The 18756-nt window shown below is 44.4% G+C and overlaps 1 protein-coding gene across 3 annotated transcripts in view; it reads right to left on the bottom strand.

Annotated features, from left to right (window-relative positions):
• fam222ba (family with sequence similarity 222 member Ba) overlaps positions 1–18756 on the bottom strand; it is a 30379-nt gene that overhangs the window by 9712 nt on the left and 1911 nt on the right. For all 3 annotated transcript variants that reach the window (XM_086309718.1, XM_086309719.1, XM_086309720.1), the window contains exon 2: positions 1151–1278. In XM_086309718.1, coding sequence (XP_086165844.1) covers positions 1151–1232 — 82 coding nt within the window. In that variant the 5' untranslated portion in view covers positions 1233–1278. The remainder of the gene's footprint in view (positions 1–1150; positions 1279–18756) is intronic.

The following is an 18756-nucleotide window of genomic DNA, read 5'->3' on the forward strand; positions in this document are numbered from 1 at the left end:
AGCAGGGAAAGAGTCTGGCTGATGGCTGTACCATGTCACAAGCCTGCCTGAGTGAGGCAACAGACGCTGGCACTTAGCAGACTCCCTCGCGCTTGCCGATCTCCTGGGGGTTGGCTGATTACTGTGATTCTGAAATTACAGTCTTGATGAGCTGGAGCATTTTACAAAAAAAAAGAAAAAGAAAAAAAAAGGGCAGTAGAAATGGGTCACGCCTGGAGCTGAGCTCAGGGAGGAGACAGGAGGAAAAGGAGACCAAGACGTTTTGTGTAAATAAAGCTGACCAAAAGTATTGAGCATAATGTCTCAGACGTGACTGATCTGCTGGGTATAAAAAACTAACTGAAGATGAAACAAAAGGCAAGTATGACTGTGACCTGGCATCAAATGGACAAACTGTGCAATTCATAACAAAATGTGAATATATTTACTCTTAAAAACAAAGAACGGTAATCTACTGTTTCTTTGTGTATTTTTCTCCTTCATCATCACTTGTCAGAGCCTCTGAAGTCTACGCTCTCGCTGGCATTTGCTGACTTCGACTCTCCATTTGTGCTGCTGACACCCAAAAGTGTCCAAGTTTTTCAGCAGTTGTAAAATTCAAACACATTGAATTCAGCGGGCCGGCACTGACTACTCTGCTGTTAAACCGGGCCAGCAGATTGCTTCTTAAATTCACCCACATTACAAGATCATCGGGGCAAAACCACTCAGCCGCAATCTGTCTGCAAGTCTGACAGTAACTGACTCTTCCTGATGGTGAAAAGTAGCTGAGATGCTCATGTTCAAACACATGCAATGTTGCAGTGAGCACACAGGACCACACTCTTGTGACAGACAGATCCTCAGGGGCGATGAGAGAGGGAGGGAGTCGGTTTGCCTTTCATCAGCAAATTAATGGTGCGGTTCATCTTAATTTCCCTTGAAGACAGATCTATGGTCCTGGAGCACTAAAATATTCTCTCTCACTCTCACTCTTTCTGGTTTTAACACAGAGCTGCAGAAGAGATCCAGGCCAGGGTTGGCATGGGGATCTAATGTGGGGCGGCCAGCAGGATTGTAACAGCTTGGTTTGCTGTGTGGGATGATGGTGGTGGTGGTGGTGGTGGTGGTAGTTAACAGTGTGCATGTGTGTCCCGAGAGCAGTACTTACATTTCTGAAGTCCAGTGTTCATCTGCGTGTGGGGGAGAAGCTGGAGGGGGAGGTCACCTGGCCCTGGCAGACAGGCCAGCATTTCACACAGACACTAATGCAACATGGGACACACACTTCTCCTCACACTGTGGAGAGAAAAAGAGAGGGAGAGGTCAGACATAACTCCAAGGCAGCACATGGTGCCTGTCGATGCAGAGGCTGGGTGCAGGCAAATAGAACTCAGTAGCAAGTCCCCTGAGGCACGGGGCTGAGGGAGACATAGTTACCTTTCAATTAGAAACTGATTCACACCTGGAGCATCGGGTAAGGTGACATTTGATGCCAATAACAACTTCAATTAAACATCAAACAGCTGAAGTAAAACGGGCAGGCTGGGCCTGAGGGACTGGCAGCTTTAAATCGACTCAGTCCCTCCTCCTACTCGACTTGCATGTTAGTCACCTAGTTGGACCCCGCTACCCACACTTTAATTCTCTGCCACTATCAGACCGTGGCAGAGGAAATTAATGACTCCTGTATACCCAAAAAGAACACACTCAAGAGGCCTGGCTCTGACAAGTTAGTGCGTCTCTGATCGATACTGCAGTCCTCCAGACCTCAAAGAGGCCCTTATTTCGGGGACATTAAACAATGGAGTCAGCTAGGGACGGGTGGAAAGAAATGAATAAACATGGCTACGGCTCCCATAAATGTCTGCCACTTTGTGCAATAATTTGATGTAACAGTGAGGGAGAAAACGTTAGCCATGCTCCACTTGGCTTACTGCTGTATTCAAAAACACCACAGATGCTTGCTTAATCAGCACTGAAGAACAGTCAGGGAGCAAATTAAGTCTACAGAGTCCGTGCCCTCCCCGTTTGCCGTGTGGCATCAGAGGAGGGTGGCAAGTGAGCGCAGACAAACAAGCGTCTATGAGAGAGGCAATTACCCACATAACAACCTTGCCATGCCTGTCTGCCGCAGGGTGATGGCTTAAAAGTGTCTTCCCCCCTGCGGGGAGAAGAGACAAGTGGAGGAAAGAGTGACAAAGCGAGAGAGAAAGGTGAAAAGGAAGAAAGAAGGGTACCGGGTTTAGGGTGGTAGTAGAGGGGTGGCGGGGGCTGAACTTGCTTTAAAAAGCAGGAGCTCAAAAAGGTCAGGATGACAGCTCATTTAAATCCTCCCAGCAAGAAGTAGAGACACCCCCCCCCCCCCCCCCCAAAAAAAAAAAAAACAAAACAAAAAAACAAGCCTTAATGAAGCTGCCAGTTCTACACAGACACCTGAGGGGATTGCACCTTAGGGTGCTGCATGGGAGGGGGCAGTTCTGAGATGGATCTGAGGATTTCGGGGGTGTTCTGCCGCACTGACACTGCGTCACCTTTTCTGTTGCTTGGCCTCTGCTCCCACTCCTCTCATCCTCCTCCCCTTTCCTGTGCCTTCTGATTTACAGCCTGGACTGCCATATGGCTGCAATCCCTGCCCTCAATTCAGCGTGTCACCATGCATTAACTTTAATTGGGTTGATATGTTATTCTTTTCCCTCTGGCCTTGGAAGGATTTTAGGTACATGGTGCCTTGATGTCAGCAGGCAAGATTTCCAGCCCTCTCTCATTTATCAGGATGCCAAGATTTCACAGAAAGATAACAGCAATCTCTTTGACAACAGGCAGGTTTGGTGTGGAGGAAAGCTAAATATCAAATACAGCAGTGTCTTTGTTAGGAGGGTTTCAAAAGCAGAACGGTGGCAGCAGAGTGAAATGATGTTGGGGAAAACAAAACAAAACCGAGCACATAACTGTCCGTTAATTTGTTGTAAGAACACACACAACACACTACATGCAAAAAAACCCAACCACCCAACAGGCCACCCCCTTCCTGCCTCCCCCACAGCGCCCCTGAATGTCAGAAAAGTGTGCAGTGGGGAGTGCAGAAACAAAGGTCAGCCTATGGTAATGCCCAAGCTGACGCTCTGCTTTGTAGCGCAGAGCAGGCGGACATGAAACCCGACAGACAGAAGCCTGACGTTTACTGACTTGCCTTTCAGCACCACTGCCACAGTGACTTCAAATATACATCACACGCCAAACAGTGGCACTTTCTACAAAGGCGCACACCCCCATGGAGGCTTTCTTTTTTTCCCCCCCTCCCAACACTCAGACTATTTGTATCAGAAGCGGCACGAATACACCTGACAGAGTGTCAGATCCAGACAGGGACCAAGCTCGCGATAGTTGGAGGTGCCTCTCTGCAGGATGTAATTGGACACATGACTCGGTCGCCTGCTGGCTGTCCAAATTGCCCTGTAACTACCAGGGGGTTTAGCCTACTCTAAACAGGGAGCTTGACCCTCAAGCTGCCCATCCATTCAGGTAAATATCTACCCTAATCACCTAATAGTCCTTGTCATACAGAGACAAGCCCCTCCTGTTATAAGTGGAAACACAGTTGCGTATAAGGAGGCCCAGCCAAGCCAGCTGGGAAGGCCTGTGGAGCAGGGATTGGCTTGGTGGAGTTTAGCCAGGCGTCTCACACTATCAGCCCCGTGCAGACAGACACTACGGGGTTCTCAAAGTATTAGGGGGGGGGGGGCGTGACTCGGCAAGTCTCCACCAGCTACTTATAGAACTGTAATAAAGCGTGTGAATAACTGTGCGGCTTTCATTATAGACAAATAAAGGCAAGAAGACAAATCAGGACTTGAGCAAGTGATGCGCATGGCTTGTGTCATGTGTCAAATTGCTCCCATAAAAGCTGACCTATATTTTCTTTTCATTCCTCACTGGGGAAGGAGAAATAGAAAGCCATCTGAAAGTTTGAAAAAAAAAAAGATTACAGAGAAGTGAAGGAGGAAGAGGATAGATGGAAGCCATTTAGGAAATGAGACCAGCTGACTGCATTTATGTGCTGATTGTTTTGATCAATATCCTCTCCATCAACTATAATCTGCATTTGTTAGAAATTTGGAAATAGCATCAGGCTAATTGCATAGCATATTAAAATTGGGGGGGGGGGGGGGGGGGGGGGTCACAGAAAATAAGCTAATTAGAAGCAGACATCTACAATATTTGTGCAGAAATACAATGAAGGAGGGGGAAGGTCGGGGAAATAAGGTGAGAAAGCATGTTTGGATGCTGGTATTATATTAGCAGTTTTTCTATACCAATTATGAGCAAAAGCAATTAGGAGAGCCTAGTCACCATGTTGTACATGGCTTGCGCTAACAGCTGAAGAAGAGAGTGGTGGAGAAAGCAGGCTGCTGTTATTTTAATTGCATGTTTACCCCCAGGTTATGGGTCTGAAATAGAGCCAAGAAAAAAAAATGTTGCAGCAGGAATTCAATGCAACTTCACTGTGTTGATTCTCTCAGGGACAGAAAGAGTGAAATTACTTTTCTTTGCAAGCTGAGTCTGAATAGGAGGTAAAGAAAGAAGAAAAAAAAGAGAGCAGGAAGATGAGAACAGCTTTTTACCCTTGAATACCAAACCAGAGTATTCTGTCAAAAGAAAGGGGAAAAAGCCTTGGCTCTTGAGCACGGTGGGAAGAAATAACACTTTGGTATGGCCTTCATTAGCCCATCAGGCTGCACAAACAACAGAGGCAGGAAGGATTGCTGTTGCTAGCTGAGGGACACGGGCGTGTTAGGCTATGACAGGCTGGTTTCACAGTTTCACACAATGGATCCTGATGACTCCAGCACATCCCGAGGCGTTCGGGATGGGCCGTTTGCTTTTCAGTTAGCAGAGATCCCCTCATCAACCCCGAGTGTTATCTCGCCAAAAGAGAAAGGGCGAGAGAGTGGGAGATAGCTCTGATCACGAGCAGAGGGTTAAAAAAAAAAAAAAAAAAAAGAAAAAAGAAAAGAAAGAAGAAGAAGCAGAAGAGAAGACAGCCAACCCAAACTCAACTTGCACACAAATTGAGAGTCTGTAAAGTAGTGGTTTCCAAGTTGCAAGAGTGTGTCAGGGATAAATCTGTCAAGTAAGGAAACTGCTGCAATACTGTGGGAGAGAGGAAGACAGCTACTTGAAGATGCTCTTCTTTAGAGGGAGGGAGGGGTTTGTGAAACAACTGGGAGACGGTATGAATGCTCAGTAACTAACTGATGAAAGAGTGACAGTTCCCCGAGGTGAGACGGTGGATGTGGAGCGGAGAGAGGCAGCATGCCCCTAGAATACTGCACAGTCCACAGTTGGATTGGCTAAATCTTTGCATAGGTGTCAGATATGGAGGGTTGGTTTCAGGATGAGAACACAGACTCTTAGAGAAGTTGTGCACCATGAAACTGAGAAAAGGACAGTAACCCTGACAGTAAGAGGCCTCTTCTCTTATCAGGCTGACCCCATTTGTCCTGTTTTGTATTTGCATCAGTAGTTCGTAGCCTCTTGGATGATGACCACGGCTCGTCACAGTGGAGATGATGACAGCGACATGGTAGCGAGATGAGAGAATGAAAACGTATCCGCCTGCAAGTGTCCTGGTCTAGCTAGGATATGTATGCCACAGCTATGTCATGGTCATTACCCATCCACCACATAACTGCTGCAAGGACAGCCAGCCAAAGTCCGTTCTTCAACTTGGGGTCAGTTTCACTAACAGCCACTTAAGCCTGCTTGGCTTCCCCAAGAGCTCTACAAAAGTGGAAGGTAGAGCTAAGTGTGCTCAGCCACGTCAAGGCTGGCCAAGGTCAGACGGGCAGACAGAAAGTGCTGGCAGCGGTGCATGCATGGCGTCATGAATGCCAAAATGCTGGGGCCCCTGACTGCGCCGTTTGACAGACATGTTTACACCTGATAGAAAATGCAGTGTGGATGGCCTGCCAAAACAGAGGGGAACCAAAGTGAGGGGTGCCAGCCTAGTTATTTATTTATCTGCAGCAAATCCATCGAGAGCACAGCCAGAAGCTGGGCATGCCTCAGTGAGGAAAGAGCCAGCCTATTCTCAGACATGACTCTTAAAACACTTGAGGGAGGGGAAAAAAAGACCTGACATACAGTAAAAGAAGAGGAAAGCAAAGATTTCATAAAGCAACACTGGAGATTGGAATTGATTTCCTAACTGTTTTAATTCAGCTCAGAGGAGTTCTGATTGGCACGTATTTAAATTACTGAGAGGCTGTTCAAAAGTCACTCGTGATAAGGTTCAAATACTGGCCACGTCTTTGCTCGGTGCTGCAATTACCATTTGACTTGATCGCTTGGAAGCAAATGTAAAAAGGAAGTACGAGTGCTACCAGAGTGAGGCTGTAGCATCTTGACAATAGTCCTAAATAAAGAAGAAGAAAAGTTTAAGAATCATAGCTGCAAGAACTCCAATGCTAATCCAGCCTTCTGGTAACCATCAGATCACACAACCAGATACAGCGCTCACACAAACACACCATTATCATCGCCGCTCTTTTCATCTCCTCACTGGTGCCACCACATCTGTGTTATCTTCACATATCCTCACATCACACCAGACAACAATGTGCTGAGTCACATGCTGCTGTGTCAGATGTTACACTGTGGGCTTTGGTACCGGACTGGAATATTATGGTTAGACACCAACACTAACTAGAGTAGAATGCAGTATTGTGTATTGTGAGTGTGTGCTTGTTGTGGTATGTGCAGCAAGTGATAGAAATCACCAGACCTGAGGCAGCTGTTTTTTTCAAGCTGCTTGCTTTGTATGTGGCTCTGTAACAAATTGCACAGTTGTCTTAGAAGCAGGATAAAGTAATGCGATATACTGCAATTAGACTCAGTGTACAAAACAATTATATTGATGCACAAAAATAACAAGCCCGACAATGAACTTGTCCCAACACGCACAAATGACAATGCACGTCAGCAAGGAAATTGGGCCATTTGGCCTCAATACCTACCTCAAAATATCTCAAAGGATTGACTTCCATACTTAGCCTCACAAGTAAAGCTACACGAAGTACTCTGATGGTCAGAAATCTGAGAATGGAACGTCTCATCCTTAACTTTTCCCATCTTACAGCTATAAACCAAAAAAAAGGAGGGACCTACTAAACAATATTCAGCCAGCAGGAGGAGGATGGTCAGTGTGGAAGAATTTGACATTAAAGGATCAGGCGATGCTACCTATTTGACTGCAAGTCAGCCAGGCCCTCTAGCTGGTTAGTGGGGGGAAATAACTCCAGTTAGTGGGAAATAACTTAATGTGCCGAGAGCTAAGCAAGGCAGCATTGTTCCAGCTGGTGGAAAAGGGGGGAAATGAAGATGGAGTGGTTTGATTTCATTTGTTAGCAGGTGCATCCATTTTGTGTTCTTCCCCACCTCTCCTCTCTCAGTCAAAGCGCTTATCAGAAATTGGACACCCCAGTGACAAATTGAGCCTGCGATTAAAGGCAGAAAGAGGAAAGCTTTGTTAAGTGCTGCTGATTGGGATCCCAGGCTGCCCTCACACATGTGAGGTGTGTGTGTGTGTGCGTTTGTGCATCCATGTATGCTTGGTACAGAGCCAGGGGCAGAGCTGACACCACCACCACCTCTTCTCCCATTTTCCCCACTCTCCAGGTGTTCCCACGGCTTACATTTCTGCTCTGAGTAGACAGCAAACAAAACCAAATCAATGCAGCTGTTCACCCAGCTCTCACTCTCTCCTGCTCTCTCTCTCTCTCTCACATACACATACACAACATGTAAAGAAAACGACATACACACACATACATATGCACTAGTGACTTCCCCCTGTAGGAATAATGACCTCCTCTGTATATCCACTGCCTTATTATTGACATGTATGCTGTGTTTAAGAGAGGGAAAAAAAGTTAAGTCTCTGTGTGTTTGTCCCACTCAGACCCATATTATTGACCCAGTATTAACCAGCTCTGGCCTGTTTGCAAGGGCTGAACTGATTTAGTGGGGGTGCAGGGTCAGAGCAGCTCTGCTTAGCAGAACTGTGTAAGCGCTGACTCTCACAAATCATCCTAAAAGGGCTTAACACACAAAAACAGCTTCCAGTGTTACACAGGCCTGCTGTGAGAGATTTATCCACTGTGCCATTATACTAACTGGCCTCTCTCCCATATGAGCTGTATAGACACCAGTACAAACACATAAAGAAAGAACTTTAATTAGACGTATGCCTGATCCAACTCTGCGGGAAAACTCACGTCAACAATTCTGCTTTAATGCCCTCCATTACAACTGTGTTTACCAGAATTCTTCCTATTTAATGCCGTCGCATTTCTCACATGCTTGGTTTAGATAACTTAAAGTCTTAAGTGTGGCTTGTGAAACACTTGTGAGCACCAAGTGGTGAAAGAATATCAGTAATTTTAAAAATCTAGATGCTTCAATAACTCAGGGCCATGCTGCAATTAATAAACACTGACCTCTAAAAGAATTTTAGTGAACTAGCGCTTCATCTTAAACTCTGGTATGTTGTATGCTGTTTAATTGCTTATTGGTTTATAAAAGGCAATGTGTGGAAAACACTGCAACATGTTTCAGCTTTTAAAGCCAGAAAATGCAGGTTTTTACCGTCCACTTGTTCAGCTGGTAAAAATAGATTAAAGAGTTGCAGGTCTGGTGGCGACGACCAGATCTGTTGTCATACACGTCAAAAACAGATAGCCATTTCCCTGTTATAAACAACATTGTATATGTATTCAGTAAAGGCTAATCTACGTCCCTCCAGTGTCTATTAAAGGTTGGGAAGGTCAGCCGCCTCCATAGCAGCTCTAACATTCAGCCTGGCCTTCCAGCGATGCTGAACCCAGCCCTTCTCGTATCTGGTGGTCATCTGAGAGAGGACAAAAAAAAAAAGAAGGCAAATGCAGCTCTTTCTCCAGTGGACAGCACTGTATGAGAGGTGCTTCTTTTGCCCCTGGCAACACACAAGACATTTGCAGGTTTCTTTCATCTCCAGAGTTTATGTGCGTGCCTCTCCACCCCAGCTCTTTCCCCAGCACACAACAGCTCGGGGTATCGGGCAGCCAGCCGGTGACTCTGTGGAGAGCCAGGCAAATACAGGCCCAGTATGGCAAACATATCACCTCTGTGTCTGCATGGGAACATCTGGCCCTCCCAGGCTGTGAGGGCCCCTCCGTCTGCCTGTCTGACAGTGAGCCTACACACACTCTGTTGGTGTATACTGGTGTTGTCATGGCTCCACAGTTTTTACTCCTACACAGGTACTGGTTTATTATACAAACAATCAACAATCTCTACAATACCAAAGCAAACAGGCTAAATGTCATAATCAAACACAGGACTATTTTATGAATATTAAATTAAATCACTGAGCAGCTTTAATTCAGAATTTGAACACAGCCAGATACTGAAGTTAATACTGTTTTGCACAGACAAATGTGTTTATTTTGCAAGTGAATTGCAAAATTCAGCTGCAAAAGAAACCGTTAACTGCTACATGCAACCATTAGTTTGCTCTTTTCTGTGATGAAAAGAAGCAGATTTAACTTACCTTCTAACCATTTCAGACAGTTCTGACAGAGATTATAAATAAATAAAAGGCCAATTAATCATGAAAATGGTTGATATTTATCTGTGATTTTAAGCTGGTTAAATGTTCCAAGATTTCGCAATGAAGACAAAAATATTTTAAAGCCATTAAATAATGTTTTACGATGGAGATTTCTTCATTTCCCCTAGCACAGATCAGTAAATCACAACAAAAACATGACAAATAAATTGAAAACTGGTAAACATTGGCATTGGCTTCTGAAGCTTAAAATATTTAAGTATACTCCTGTAGCAGTGACATAGGGTCATGTGAGTAACAGAGTTAACCCAGCTGATTAAAACTCCTTTTCCTGTCCCTAGCTCCCCCTCTCTCCCTGTCTTGCATCATGCCTGCTCATACAGATCTCCTGTGGCCGTGCAATGATTCAAGACTGATGAGGCGTGCTCAAAGGTCTATGCCACTGAACACAGCATTAATGCACCCAGCAGCAAATTTTTTGCCATCGACCCCAGTTCCCTGCAATAAGGACAGAGCCATCAATCAGGCAGAGATAGCAGACACCAGACACGGGCTGATGAAGTAGGGGACTTTGGAGCTAATGACAAATGGATCTCTCAGATATGGTCACAGTATAGTATGACAATCCACCGAGAACACTTGACCTTTAGCAAAACCCTCAGCCACTTTTTGCTAACATCATGCAAACTGCTAAGAAGGTTAAAAAAGTGTTGTTGTTGTGTGAGAACTCTGGGGTCCAGCTGAGTCTCAGCCCGGTCACTGTCAGAGCTACTTCTCACTGGCCCAGCCCTCCTTTTTTCTCACACCAAAGCTCTGGGAGTGACCTTCAACAGGCATGCTTGTCCTGCTAATTGGGGTCTCTACAGAGCACAGCAATCCACCCCCCACACTGCACTGGAGGACGAATTGTGGGACAGAGGAAGCAGAGATAGGAAAGCAATGTTTTTGCGGCAGTGGTAAACAGACAAGAAAGTAAGTGTGTGTGTGTAATAATATTATATATATATATATATATATATATATATTCATGCCTTTTTAATTTGTCATTTATTAAAATTATAAAAAGCTTTTAAATTTAATGTTGCTGAAACATCAAAATAATAATAATAAAAATAATCTATCTGATCGGGAAATCACTCATCTTTGGAAAACAGAGTTTGTTACAGAGAAATGGCTCTTTCCAAAATAAAAGCTATACTATACGCTTCTTCTGGGGCATATTCTCAGCAGCATATTACACATATCAGGTTCTGTGAAGTAGCGTAACATAAGCAGCATGGAAAGTGATAGGAAGACAGCATCTGCAGACTGTTCAAGTTTCTTTTAAGTGTTCTTTATTTTCTGGCGTTGCCTTTCAACAATTGTTTCACAAAAACATAAGAACCTGTCAGTCAAAATCTCACCTGCTTTATACAGAATTCCACTCACACCTGGATCTCATTAACCTCTACCATTGGGAAAACAGGGTAGACTAAATAACACAGTCTAGACAAAGAAACAGGAATAAAATAATTTTTCCACTTAACAAACTCATTCACCCAACTAAACAGTTTGAAAAGTCAATCTCTTCACTTCATTAGGTTATTTTAAATGAAATAAACAATTTTACACAAAAGAAACACCCCTTCATTTGGTTACACCCAATTGACATGATCAGTGACATCATATCCTATAAAATCAGGAAGTACTGGGGCGGCCCTTCCGACATACTTGTTTTACACATAGGACCTGCTCAAAGGAACAAACAGTGGTAAGTATAACCAAACTACATAAACAAATGAAAGAATCCAAATCAATTAATGATGAAGTGACATTTAGCTTTAAGTACCTTTGCACAGATGAAATGAATATAACCAATGCTACCACAAACAGACCCGGGATAGTATGTAGAGCCAAGGTTGCATGTGCTGTGTTTACATTAAAGCATTATGATAGACTATAGGATAACGGAACACAAAATAACAATATATGCAAGTGACAAATGGCAAATGAATTCTGTCCTAGCCACTTTGTCACAGGTCCACATAAGGAGAATCATGTGCTGTCTAAATGACTCGGGTAAAGTTTGTAGCATGCCTGCTTGTTGTTTTTGTCTGGTTCCACTTGACTTTGCACTAGGATGATGTCGGTGTAAATGTGCAGTCATATTCGTTGTGTTCCCGCTAGTGCCGTCAGCGTTAATCTCGTTAAAATGACATAATGCGGCAAATCTCCGTTAACACGGATTGTCCCGTGCGTGAGGCTGGACGGTGTCAACACATTAACAAGCTAACTGCGCTAACGCACTAGTTCCCACCAATTGAGCATTGCGTGGCACATCTGACATTGTTTTACTTTTGTCCATGATGCGCTTACCATCAGGGTATATATGTATATGTATATATATGAGAGAGACCTATATTTGAGTGAGTAAATCCATTTATCTCATCAATTAAAACTGTGAAATAACATGATATCAGAAAAAATGCAATATGAATGGGCCAACAGGGTCAGTGCTCAGCTCTCAGGAACATGGAAAAGACAGTGACACGGTTAATTTAGAGCAGGCTCAGGCTGGCTGCAGCTGTACACTCTGCGTTTGCCAACACATCATCATATCAGGGCCACTTCCTATCAGTGTGATCAGCACTCAGTTTAAAAGAGGAAAAAAAAAAAGAAGAGGGAAGAAAGCGTACAGGAAGTCATCCTGTAAAAACAAGATACAGAGAGCCCTTTATGGTGGGAAAAAGTCAGTGGACCATTTTCTCACAAAATGTTTAAGTGTAAAAGACATGTTTGTGAAGGAATTAGAAGACATGGAGTGAACCTGGTAACCATTTTAAAGCAGGTTTGTGATAGATCCAGTGAATGAGACTTTAAGCGAGAATAGCTATGAATAGAAAGGTCTGCATTTAATTTGCTAATCCATCATTCCAATTGTAGTCTGTAACAAAGGAAGAGGAGAGTGGTGGGGCATTCAGAGGCAATGGAGCATGCTGAGGGGTGCGTGTGTGGTTCTCCATGGAGCCAGAGAGGCCATGGCCCTTGGCCCTAAAAGCCTAGCCAGCACTGGGAAGAATTGGTTCTGATGAGCTCAACGCAGGCAAGACTAATCCCTTCATGTCCAAAGAATTGTTTAACTATGTTTGACTGATTAACCCAAACCCCTCGTTTCCACTTACAATCTATTTGTTCAATCAAGTCCCCTGCACTCTTCATGCTGCAGTGTGTGGGTGGTGATGGAGAGGGAGCAAAAGAACGAGGGAGAGTAACAAAGGAGGCTGCAAAACAATCCATTTGGAGGAAGCATACAGAAGTCAAAGGACAGGGTTTTTTGTTCTTCTTGCAATTCTGCAAATGCACGAGTTCCTGCAAACCAGCTGTTGCGAACATTCAAAGGTCAGAACTCTCGCCTTGAGAGATGTCAACTAGAAGGCCAGGAGAAGTGGTGCTAGCATACCACACTGGGATGCTGGTCTTTAGTAGCTTCCTAGGAAAAGGAAATTTAAAGGCACTCTCCCCTGCGTGGAAAAGAGGTTGCCAGGAAGATTAACCCAGCTTCCTTTTATAGCCCCTGACAAGAGGTTAAATCACACATTACACTGCCTGAAATGTCTCTTAGTAATTAGATCAAGAATATTACTCTCTCTTCTTCCCCTTGCAGAATGCAGCTGATCAAAGTCTAATGATGGTGTCAGTGCCATTGGCAGTGCTGGCTGGGTAAATCTCCCCATCGGGATGGCAATCTGTCAGGGCCGCAAGTCCTGCTAAACAGCACAGGACATGAGCACAATGGTGCTTGACACAAAATAGACTAAATGAACCGCATCCTTTACCAACAAGCCGTCCATCAGCGGTGCACCACTAAAATTCATCCCTTTGTTTGAGGTCTACAACTGTGTTTATATGTACACAATCAACTGAGTTATATAGAGAGGCTGGTGACATCTGTGGGTTTTATCCTGATAACTGTAAAACCCACGACCAGCTTATCTGCCGTCTTTCCATGCCAGAGCAGATCTAAGCAGCACCTGGTCCCTTGATGGGGTAAGCGGGCTACTGGCTATTAATTACAGAAAGCTGACACGCAGAGAAGGCAAGCCCTCGCAATGAGACCCTGGGACGTCAGATACACAGCAAGACGAATGCTTTTCTGTCACACAGCAACATGACCTGCCTCAGGACTCTTTACTGCAAGTACTTTCAAGTATGCCTTTCAAATTGTGGCCCACCCTTCTTCCTTTGCTCCCACCCTGTCTCCCCCCTCTATCTCAATCACATTCTGCGGATGTTACACTACTTCAGGGGATATTTTCTGACTAATGCAAAATGCTTGTGCAGTGGCATGATAAAAGTTGGCATTTTCCTTTTCTAATCCAATGCTTCCTTTGTAAACAACCTCCCTTTTTTTATGTGTGCGCATGTGCTCAGGGACGCGGGCAGGGGATGCAAACAAATCGCACGTAATGGTCAATTTCATTATTTGCTCTCAAACTCAATGGCCGCAAACAAAAGGGGGAAATGGCAGGAGATATGCCAATCATTTATTGTTGAAAGATGCCTGACGAAAGAGGCCCTATAAACCTGACAGCTTTTTCCTTTTGTCAGTCCTTAGCACAATCCAGCTTAAAACGGGAACCCAGACAATGGACTTCTGCAAGAGGTCTGACCCTAGTCTTAACCCCATACAGGTGGTACACATGAAGCACAGACGAAACATTGCAATGGGAGGCCTGCTCTCAGAGATCTTTTAGACAAGCACAAAGACAGCTCAATGCCACTAAAGTGAATTTGCTGAAAAGCAAATCCCCTTGAATAGATGAATGGTAAAGTCTCATTAGGTGTGGACTAAAAGCATCTGTTAAAGAGCGAGTCATGAAAAGTAAAACTTTACAACTAAATAGCAGTACCGTATTATGCTGTGAAGGCTGCTCCCTTTCAAGTGTTGTCAGAAATGCAATAGTTGTGGTTCAAAGTTTAAATAGCTCATTTTTCAAACTCTTCATATACAAGAGGGGAAAAATGATCTGAATCTGTTGAGCAAAGAGCAAACTTCATAATAAAACAGCTACATCAAGTGTGGTCTTCCAGTTCAGAAGAATAATGTGACTCTTGTCTGATTGCTGCTCAGTTGAGTCCAACTACAGAGTTGAACTATGAACTGTGATTAAAGCCAACATCCCCCTACAGAGCGACAACTGCATCTCTGCACATTCCAGGAAACTCAGCCAGCTGAACACAGCAAATACACCGGAGAGGAGGAGACATAAACAACGTAAGATAGTTTGAGAGCTCACCGATGTTTACTGTCTCACTAAGTGCATTTCATCCCCATTGCTTTCACAGCAGCAGCGGTATTTCAGCATTCAGTACAGAGGGGCTGCTGATGCCACAGGTCTGTGTACAGAGGGCTCAGTCACAGGCTGAAGAGACTGTTTGGACAATGTAGGTGTCAGACACACTGCCTGTCTGGAATAACGATTCACTTCAGCTGCTACAAAACATCCTCTGGTTCCTTTATGGAGAAGGAAAAAAAAAACCCAAAACTATCTTGACTGTTTTTAAAAGTCTAAGTGTTGAAAACTGATAAGGAATTTCTTTGTTTGAACTGGTGCGTTGCTACCAGGGAGAAAGGTCTGCATTTGCTTCAAATAGGCACTGAATGACATGCCAGAGATTAGCCTCTGAAGGTCACAGTCTTAGCCTATCCTTTCAGATGCTTTTTACAACGGAACCCCAGGCCCTTTTGAACAACAGGAAGAATGTCATCTGGTTACTTTTCAAGGCACGGAGATACCATTCACTGTGGCCAACAATGGAAGCAAACAGGACCAGAGGGTTAGGAGGTTATAAAGGACCCCATTCTAAGCACCACTCTGTCTCCAGCACGCTGCACGGACACAGAAAAAACACACCCACACACTGAGGCCCGGAGAAGTGGTGTAACTGATGATAAGCTGTGGAGGGTCATGGCAAAGCGCTGTGCACTGACCGCTCTCGACAGCTCTCTCAGCACAGCCTACGTCCCTTTCCAGCACAGAGCTTAACACCCAGACCAAGTCTCTGAGCCCCATACCCACTGTCAAAGTCATTCACTGCTTTGTCAGTTTGAAAGACAACTGTATGATACCCTAAAGTATATCCTTCAGGCAACTGTGACCTGCTCAAAATTACATAGAGGAAAAAAACAAAAGTCAAGTAGATGAAGTCAGAATGGACTGACCCAGATGTAGGCCTGCAACTAAGCTTGTATTTGGGCAAAAAAGATGAAATCTAACCTTGTAACAGGAGGGGGAAAAGGGAGAATTTTAATATACCAGTGTGCTATTTTCAATGACCAGGCCTTAACAAAAATTATGCCATTATTCAGGTTGTAAAGCTTGTCCCGAAAAAGGCTCTCAGGCAACAGACAGAGCTGAAATACTTCACCAATTTAGTGTCTAATGAACCCTCTGAAATATTAAAAATAAAGCCCAATTAGCCGAGAGCATTTTACATCTCCTCCCTCTCTAATCCTCTTGTAGCTAAGCTTTATCTAATGTCTGTGCCAACTATGACACTTTGAGCTCACTCTCCCCTATATCCCCACCACTTGATATCCTCTACAGCTTCACTGCTGCTTTGTTGTGGCATTCTTTCTGACCCCACAGACTTGAGTCAGACTCTGAGCCTCCCTGTCGGTGGATAATGATGCCCTGACATGTACAGTTGGCATGGTCAGTGGAAAACTGCAGCAATAACCGTGGACATGCTAATGGCATCTATTAGGATCACTTAAGAGTGATATGGGACTCGTCTGGCGACCTCTTATTAGACAGCGCTTGGTACTAGGAGGCGGAGAGTGCCCGTGGAGGGTCAGTGATCCAACTGAGATGCCCTTCTCTTGTGCCATAAACAGATAACAGTATCTGCCCTGCTCTTCTGCTGTTCCTGTGAAGATGGAGGTGGATAAACAACCCCGTCATCTGCAATGCCTCTGACAAGCCTGATCACACAGATGCTCTCCTAGACCTAGCCCTGTTCGTCCTACTGCACTAACTGTTGTTATTGCTGTGAATGGCACTGTGAGGCTTAGAGATTTGTCCATGATTACCCTCAAGCTGAAGACATAACAGTTTCAGAAAGCCCTTTGCTCCTTGTGTTTGTAACATCACTCCCTGGCTTAAGGGCTCGGCTTTGCTGATTATGCAAACTACCAAGCAAGAGTGGGGCTTTATTTTTCTTTTCTTTTTTTTGTTACCCTAATTGGACCTGCCAGCTAGCATGCAAATCTATGCACAAAAATGCAGCAAACAAAGAAACAAACTGTATCTTCATATGAAGGCTACTGCCTGCGGTCACTGCACAAAATAAAAGCACCCACATGAACCAAACTGAATACCATGCAAACAGCTGACCCACAGCCTCAGTCCTGCAGTTGAGTCTCTTTTCTCAGAGATATCCAGAAGTTGCCCATCATGTTGTAAACACTTGATCTGGATGTATCATGTGGCTGCAGTTCTCTATGCTGAGTCTGACCTGCGTTTGACCCACATACTGAGTCTCCTGACTTTCTCACAGAGGCTACCAAACATCTGTTCACTGTCTGAAACCAGACTCATTCAGCTGAGAAGACATTGGGTGGCCTCAGAGAGAGTTTCTCCAAGTGGTGGGTGGCTGAGTGGGTGAGTGTGGGCTGACAGCTGCCCTGGTGATGGGAGGACTGAAAGGTGGAGCTGGCGGAAAGATCAATGGTACCTAGGAAATCTCAGTCCTTCTGCCTGGCACCTGGGTAGAGGGGCAGCCTTATTTAGCAAATGGAACTAGTCAACAAATCATTCTCATCTAAAATGATCAGGTGTGGAAAATAGAAAATATGCTGGGCATAAAATTCACTGACAACACCTGTGAGCGATTAAACATACACAGGACCCTGCAGGAAAAGAAAAAAAAGAAAGGTACACATGTATTGCACTGGGGGAAGAGCACACGGTTACACATTTCCATTTCAAGTACAGTCTCTAAAATGCTACATCAAATCACTGGCTTTGAATGAGCATCAGCCAAGAGGCTCATTCCGGCACAGATAAATCATTGCATCAAAAATATGTTGGTTAGCTGAGCAATTTCACAGTCAACAATCAGAGGATCGGGACTCTTCCTCATCAATGTGTTTTAATGAGCTCCCCGTGAATCCCAACAACAGCTGAAACATAAAAGCTGCCTAAGTTCTCTGGTTCACTCTTTGTACCTTGTGATCTGTTATTCATAGTCTTGCTCTGAAGTCTCTCAGAAATAAAGCAGAGCTTTGATGTTATCCTCTTATTACTGCTGTCTGAAACAAGCCTAATGTTGGGAATCAGACAGTTTGGCTGTCGAATGGAGAACCTTCTGCAACACAAAACCATCTGGGCTTCAGTGTAAGGTGCTCACAATGATTGGTTTGAACCTTGTGAAGCTAGTCATCACTCACTAATATCTGCTTTGCCATGTGTTTGCAAGAACAACGTGTAAGAATAGCGTCTGGAAAACTGCGTAGGCGTGCATTACAATCACACTCGACTTATTCTAAAGCCTCTAATCATTTGTGTTCTCTACAATATGTAGCTTTCCCCCCCCCCCCATGCCATAGTTTTACGTCACCTGCGGGCCACAACAAACAGAGGCAATAGCAGCCAAGATGCTGCACAAGTACTTTAGAGGAAATTGCCCTCCTCTGCCCTTAGTGTAGATCAATATGTTCAAATTTGTCAGTGGCTGGCTGGGAAGGTGAAAAAAAAAAAAGGGGGAAAAAAAAACTTTGCTTTTCTTTCAGTTTGCCCTCAGCAAAGACTCAGGATTTGTGGTGACAGGTCAAAGAGTCAGCACATGACTCATGGGCAGAGGAGGAGAGACACTTTTGAAAAGGCATGCAGAGATCTAATTAACACATACATTCAAGTGGTATTTCAATTTGCTGGAACGCTGTAATTTTCTACAGAGCTGACCAGCGTGACATGAACGAATGAACCATGCGCTCATGACATCCAGACTTATCTGCAGCCTCTATAACTAAGAGCAAACACGTCATTTTGAGACCTAAATAGAAGCAACCACATACCCAGTGGCACACACACAGAGATATATTCACTGACATAACTGCTGTCATTAGAGGTGAACTGCATTTTACAGATGGGCAGAGGCCTTATATTAATTTGCTGTTGAGCCCC

Source organism: Aulonocara sp. 'chitande type north' Nkhata Bay, linkage group LG10 (assembly GCF_057382095.1).
Source record: "Aulonocara sp. 'chitande type north' Nkhata Bay isolate Kocher_YH1m ecotype deep benthic linkage group LG10, A_spYH_male_GT1.1, whole genome shotgun sequence".
In the NCBI taxonomy this organism is placed as follows: Eukaryota; Metazoa; Chordata; class Actinopteri; order Cichliformes; family Cichlidae; genus Aulonocara; species Aulonocara sp. 'chitande type north' Nkhata Bay.